This window comes from Cicer arietinum, chromosome 3 (genome assembly GCF_000331145.2).
Source record: "Cicer arietinum cultivar CDC Frontier isolate Library 1 chromosome 3, Cicar.CDCFrontier_v2.0, whole genome shotgun sequence".
NCBI classification, from domain to species: Eukaryota; Viridiplantae; Streptophyta; class Magnoliopsida; order Fabales; family Fabaceae; genus Cicer; species Cicer arietinum.
In genome coordinates, this window is record NC_021162.2 from 35,876,662 (window position 1) to 35,883,866 (window position 7,205).

The following is a 7,205-nucleotide window of genomic DNA, read 5'->3' on the forward strand; positions in this document are numbered from 1 at the left end:
AACCTCCTCAAGTAGTTATCCCTCTCCCACACACTCATATTCCTATCGAACCTGCCAAGTCTGCCCCTCAACCTCCCTGACCACTATAAACATATCACCGTCAATGCTTACCCTCTGTTGTGTCTGTTCCTGTTCCCATTATAGACTCTCCTCCGACACCACCTCCAGATCCAGTCCTGCCACCTGAGCCTGACCTTCCCATTGCTCTTCGTAAGGATATTCGCACCACCCGTAATCCATCTCCTCATTATATTGATTTGTGTTATCATCGTCTTTCTCCTTTACATTACACTTGCTTGTCCTCCTTGTCTTCTGTTTCTATTCCTAAAACTACAGGTGAAGCATTATCCCACCCTGAGTGGAGGCAAGCAATGCTTGATGAGATGTGTGCTCTACAAAGCAGTGGTACTTGGGAATTGGTACCTCTACCTCATGGGAAGTCGGTAGTCGGGTGTCGTTGGCTTTATACAGTGAAGGTTGGTCCTGATGGTAAGATTGATCGATTTAAGGCTCGTTTGGTAGCCAAGGGATATACTCAGATTTTTGGGTTGGATTACAGTGACACATTCTCACCGATTGCCAAAATGGCATCTGTCAGACTATTTTTCTCCATTGCAGCAATTAGACATTGGCCTCTCCATCAGCTTGACATTAAAAATGCTTTTTTGCACGGTGATCTTGAAGAGGAAGTGTATATGGAGCAACCACCAGGATTTGTTGCTCAGGGGGAGTCTTCCAACATGGTTTGTCGGCTACACAGGTCCCTTTATGGTCTTAAACAGTCTCCTAGAGCTTGGTTTGGCAGATTCAGCTCGGTAGTACAAGAATTTGGTATGATCCGCAGTGAAGCCGATCACTCTGTATTTTATCATCACTCAGCTCAAGGGTGCATCTATCTTATTGTTTATGTGGATGACATTGTTATAACTGGTAGTGATCAGCAAGGAATACTCCAGTTAAAACAACATCTCTCAAATAAATTTCAGACTAAAGACCTTGGTAAACTCCGTTATTTTCTGGGTATTGAAGTAGCTCAATCCAAGGATGGCCTTGTAATTTCACAAAGAAAATATGCTATGGATATCCTTGAAGAAACCGGCCTACTAAATGCCAAGTCAGTTGATACTCCTATGGATCCAAATGTCAAACTCCTACCCAATCAGGGGGAGCCTCTATCAGATTCAGGAAGATATAGGAGATTGGTTGGAAAATTAAACTATCTCACAGTCACTCGTCCTGACATTTCCTTTGCTGTCAGTGTGGTAAGTCAGTTCTTAAATTCTCCTTGCCAAGAACATATGGATGCTGTAATCCGGATTCTTAAATACATCAAAAGTGCACCTGGAAAAGGTCTCATTTATGAAGACAGAGGACATACTCAAATAATTGGCTACTCAGATGCTGATTGGGCAGGCTCACCCATAGATAGACGATCAACTTCCGGGTATTGTGTACTCATAGGAGGAAATTTAATATCTTGGAAGAGTAAGAAACAAAATGTTGTTGCAAGATCCAGCGCTGAGGCAGAATACAGGGCCATGGCACTAGTAACATGTGAACTCATCTGGCTGAAACAGTTACTGAAAGAACTTCAATTTGAAGAGACCAGCACAATGACATTAATAAGTGATAATCAAGCTGCATTGCACATTGCCTCGAATCCGGTTTTTCATGAGAGGACCAAGCATATTGAGATTGACTGCCATTTTGTTAGATAAAAGATTGAATCAGGTGACATCATCACCAGCTTTGTCAAATCCAATGATCAGTTAGCAGATGTGTTTACAAAGTCATTGCGAGGTCCTAGAATTAGTTATATATGTAACAAGCTAGGTGCATTTGATTTATATGCTCCAACTTGAGGGGGAGTGTTAAATACTATATTAGAATGTAAATAAAATATATGGGTTGTAAGTATGTAAATATTCTGGCCCGTTAGCATTACTGTAAATTAGGGTTATTTAATACCTTGTGTCTATATAAAGAGATTCCGCTGTGTAGTTGAAACACACGGGTTATTCTATATGTCTCTCAATACTCTTTATATTCAACAAATCTAACCAATCAGAAACTCAATCAGAATGTGTCTGATATATAGTTCAAATTCAGACACTGCTATCCAACTGTTTCTTAATTGTCAGATACCATTTTAAATATGGAGTAGGTGTTAAGTGTATTTGGTGAGGCTCTCATGTGTAACCAAAACATTGATTAGTTTCTAATGAAATTAAAGTTTTGGCAGCATATGAAACAGTTCATTAGAAATGCTCTTAGTTCCCTATGCCTATGGTTAGAAGAGGGGATGCTTTTATTTTTAACAAAGGTCTCTCTCTATCCTTACCGCAGTTGTGATTAATAATAAGATTGTTTACATTTTGTCAAAAAAAGAAGATTGTTTATGTTGAAAATAAAATAATAGTATATAAATAAATAGAAAGTCTGTAAATATTCCTATCATCTCTAAGTATTTCTGTCATTATGTGTATTTATCACAAAAAGTCTATATAAAGAACTTCCGCTTTGTAGTTGAAACACATGGGTTATTCAACGTGTCTCTCAATATTTTCTTCTCATTCAATAGTTTACCTGGCTTCTCACTGGTGTGCTGGGATTCTTCTGGCCAATCAACTTGAAATTTTTTCAAAGGAATTGGAGAGCCATTAAGCATTAATAACTGTTTAGGGGCTCTGATTCCATTATTCCATTTACTGGCTAGTTTCTAATTTATTAAATCTCTTAGGAGGATTCCATATCTTCTTTTTTCTTTGCATCTCTGTCGAATTTCTACAGGAAGTCGGGAATTATGCAAATTCATGCCACACTATCAAATAATGAAGCAAATCCAAGGTGTATCTCAAGTGGTTGAGCTGGGATACCCAAAGGAGTTTGAGGAAGAGGTTCAGGGTTCAAATCTTTGTTACTAACATAACATACTAACAACTAACAACTGCGTATAAAAATAAAAATGAAGCATATAAACACAAAGCACACACCATGATGTCGCTAATACCCCTTACAAAAAGAATGAAAGATCATTAAAATCAACGTTTTAAAATAATACATTTCCTGGTAGTACTAATGGTAGTCCTCCCTTATAAGAACAGCAGTCCACTTAACCAAAATCAAATTGCAAAGCACCAGGGAAGCTCTAATTAACTGATACAGTGCTACGGAAGCCAATGAGAAATAAAGCTACATTGATTGCCCCAAAATATAAGCAAAAATGAGTCAAAAAGTTGATGTATTTGGTCTGGCTTGGACCAAATACATCAATGACCCATTTTTGTTTATATTTTAAGACGGACACATATATATATATATATATATATATATATATATATATATAAAAGATAGAGTATCAAGTGATTTAGAATTAATGTGGAAATGAAAATAAATTATTCCTAATTTAAATATTTTGCTTTTCTGAAATATTCATCTCACAAAAGGCTGGAAAGGAAAGACAGGAAAAAGTAAAAGGGTTTAAAACCAGCAGGATGAATTTAAAGCCAGATTTAGGGGTGATAGGACTTATGCATGTTTCGCAGAACTCATCTAGGCTAAGCTGTGCTGAGCTGGCATCGTTTGTTATAGTATGGCTTGGAGCAGTTACAGCAGTCATAAGTGTAGTTACAGATGCCATAACTGCTTCCTATTTGATGGTCTAAAAATAATAACTGTTTCCCTGTGTGTTTATTCAGAATGTTAATGCAAAAGTATTTTTCAGATTAAAATTTATCTCTCTACTTATCTATGAGTTACCAGAACTCTATTAAGGGGGAAGTTGAGTTAAAAAATAAGATATTTCCCTAAAGGAAGGCTAAATCATTAATCATGTCCATATATATATATATACCCTATGATTAAATATTCAGAGAAGTGGAGTACCACAGCACAGTCACATACTTAAAAGCAACTTAGAGAAATTCATAACTCTCTTACCATTGGAGCGGCCTGGGCTTAGAGATTTGTTTGCTCTGCAAGTTGTATCCTTTTCAACCTTCACATGAGGATGGCTTGAAACAGGGGGCTCATTTCCACCATCGTCCGATTCAACCTTCATATTGGGATGGCTTGTAACAGGGGGATCATTTAAACCAAAATCCTTTTCGACCTTCACATCAGGATAGCTCGAAACAGCGAGTTCATTTCCGCCAACATCCTCTTCAACCTTCACACTAAGATTGCTTGAAAGAGGGGGCTCATTTCCACCAATGTCCACCTCTTCATCAGCCAGATCATTACCTATAAGTAAAACAATTTTCGAAAACTAAAATAAAATAGACTATGCATCCACACATGCCCAGAGACACAAACTCACAAGAGTACCTTTAACTGGTTGCAATGAGGAATTGCTAGGACCAGAATAATTCAACACCTGCAACAGAAAATATAGATTATGAAAAGTCAAAATATGAACTAAAAGACAAAATTTCACTCTAGCCAGGGAGGATTAGTATAATTCAAATAAAATGTGATAATAACTTAGATTTATTAAACGGTTAGGTAGCAGGAGACACCTCTATTTCACACACTTCAACTTTTTCTTTGTTCTTTTCCTTCTCTTGCAAAAACTCATCCAAAAGCTTTCGTAATGCAAACAGTGTATCATCACTGAGATCATCGATATCAATCTCAATCTCATCCTCTGCACATTCTTTTCCATTTGAACTATGTTCTTTCAAGAAATCAATGATATGAACAGGTATTTCCCCAAGCAAAGATTCCAATTGTCGACCTAGATTGTGCTTCTCTTCGTCCGACATAGTCTGCTTAGCAGGTGTGATAACTTCAGGTTGAGGGGGCAATGAGACAATTTTTCTCTTTTTGGAAGGAGGCACTGGTCTAGTAGTTTTCACATCTTGAGAAGGGTTTGGTTTTATAGGCAATGGTAGAGCATCGCTTCTGGGTAGTTTCTTCTCTATTGTTTTCCATCTCACTTCAAAATATTTTTTGAGGGTATCAGCCATTATGTAGACATCATTCCCAGGTGGATTATAGGTCATTGCATTCGAAAATGTAAGCCTCACGTCACTAGCAAATTCCAATGGGTCTGAGTATGCTCCTGTATCGATCTTGCTTTTTATTGTTCCGAAATCCATAGGATGCTTGATGATAGTGAAATAATCCGGAAGGTTCAACTTCACAACATCCACAGGAGTGTTGAAAACCCAACCATACTGGTGAGTCATCAACCTTGTCAACAGTGACTCACAATCTTTCATCAACAAAGAATTTACGGTGCTGGGTGAACGAGTCTGTGCTGGAGTCTCGAACTTTCCAGAAGATCCCCGATTCCATCCACGAGGCTTATTACTCTTACCCGAAAGTTTAGATTTATTCCCTGGTAAAGAACTAGACACCGATTTTTTCCTCGAGTTTTCCACTCGATGTCCATTATTACCACCATTACTACAACTAAGAATATCACTAGACGATGACAATGTAACCCCATTCGATCTCTGTATTTCAATTCTCTTCTGAAGTTGCCGAATCTGTTCAAGCTCAGATCTAAACCGTTGCGCCAAACCTTTCCTTTCAATAGTTGACAATTTTGACAACGGAACAACTTGCATTAAAGCACCATACGCACCACGGCGGCTTGAGTTCAAACATATAGATTTCCTTGTTGGGGCACTCGAGTCCTCCGAAACTGTAATTTCAGTGTCTATTTGTCCCGATGTTCCGGATCCTTCAGATTCACCAACTGTATCTAAAGCATTGCCAAAATAACCTCTACTCTTTACCATCATAGAGTCACGCGGTTCAATTTAATTAACCAAATGCTGCAGTTTCACTGTACTACCTCAATATCCACATCCGATACTAATAATGTAAAAAAAAAAAATTACACAAATCAGCTTGTTCAGTATAACTATATATAACTGCCCATAACAGAAAGAAAAAAAATTAAATATGCAATAACTCTCATTAAATCACTTGGAATCATATCCCTACTACAAAATTAGCCTCCAGAGTTAAGGGTAAATCGGGAAACTACGTGCTCACATTTAATGAAACTGAAGACTAACTTAAATCCAAATTGAAAACAGAAATTTTTAACAACAACAACAACAATAATAATAATAATAATAATAATAATAATAATAATAATAATAATAATAATAATAATAATAATAATAATAATAATAATAATAATAATAATAATAATTGAAGAAGAAGAAGAAGAAGAAGAAGAAGAAGAAGAAGAAGAAGAAGAAGAAGAAGAAGAAGAAGAAGAAGAAGAAGAAGAAGAAGAAGAAGAAGAAGAAGAAGAAGAAGAAGAAGAAGAAGAAGAAGAAGAAGAAGAAGAAGAAGAAGAAGAAGAAGAAGAAGAAGAAGAAGAAGAAGAAGAAGAAGAAGAAGAAGAAGAAGAAGAAGAAGAAGAAGAAGAAGAAGAAGAAGAAGAAGAAGAAGAAAAGTTGGACTCTTACAATTTCACCTCATTTTTCTTGTAAGAAGACTATGACGACACCGACCTTCTTCTGCAACTTGCATCACTCTGTAAAATTTCAACCGTGTGATGTATAATCAACGGGTAACATACGACTTGGTGTATTTTTGTTGACAAATGCGACTTGTGTTGTTGGTAAAACTCTAGATAGATATGTTAACATTATGGCTTAATGCCCATTTAGTCCACATGATAAAAAAAATAAAAAGTTGGGACCGATACAAAACTGGATAATGACTAGATGTATCCCAGGTCGAACTAAATTCGTCCTTTAAAATTATAAATATTTAAATTTAATTTTGAATTTTTTAAATTATTAAATATAAATTTAAAGTTATAAAATATTAATCAAAATGAAATGAACTCACTAATATGTATCCGTCAAACACCTGTCCAGTGAATAGTATTGTTTGATATATACTAGTGTATTTTTTTAGCGCTGTCAAAAGTTATATATATATTACAACGGGTAATAAATTACTATTTTTGTAAACTAACTTGTAATATTTTTTAAATATTATAAGGTAAAAAAAGTAAATAATTAATGAAATAATTTTAAATTTGAAATATTCATTGATATTACTAATTAAACAATTTTAAAATATTTAAAAAATTACGAGTAATCCAATAATTCTATTTGATTTATTAGATAAGTAAAATAAGATGCAATAATATATGAGTAAACATCTACTTTCATCATTGAAAATGATTGGTGATGTCATAATAGTCCCTAAAAGAAAAATATATATTTTAA

The 7,205-nt window shown here is 35.6% G+C and overlaps 1 protein-coding gene across 2 annotated transcripts in view; it reads right to left on the bottom strand.

The window, feature by feature from the left end:
- Window positions 1-6,610, bottom strand: part of LOC101499051 (transcription factor GTE8-like) — a 22,153-nt gene extending 15,543 nt beyond the window's left edge. The window contains exons 1-4 of one of the 2 annotated variants that reach the window (XM_004516227.4): window positions 6,432-6,610; window positions 4,518-5,823; window positions 4,327-4,375; window positions 3,940-4,221 (exon numbers count right to left, since the gene is read on the bottom strand). In XM_004516227.4, coding sequence (XP_004516284.1) covers window positions 3,940-4,221; window positions 4,327-4,375; window positions 4,518-5,750 — 1,564 coding nt within the window. In that variant the 5' untranslated portion in view covers window positions 5,751-5,823; window positions 6,432-6,610. Of the gene's footprint in view, window positions 1-3,939; window positions 4,243-4,326; window positions 4,376-4,517; window positions 5,824-6,431 lie in introns of both variants that reach the window. The other variant, XM_004516225.4, reaches the window with a different exon arrangement.
- Window positions 6,611-7,205: the final 595 nt, after the last annotated feature.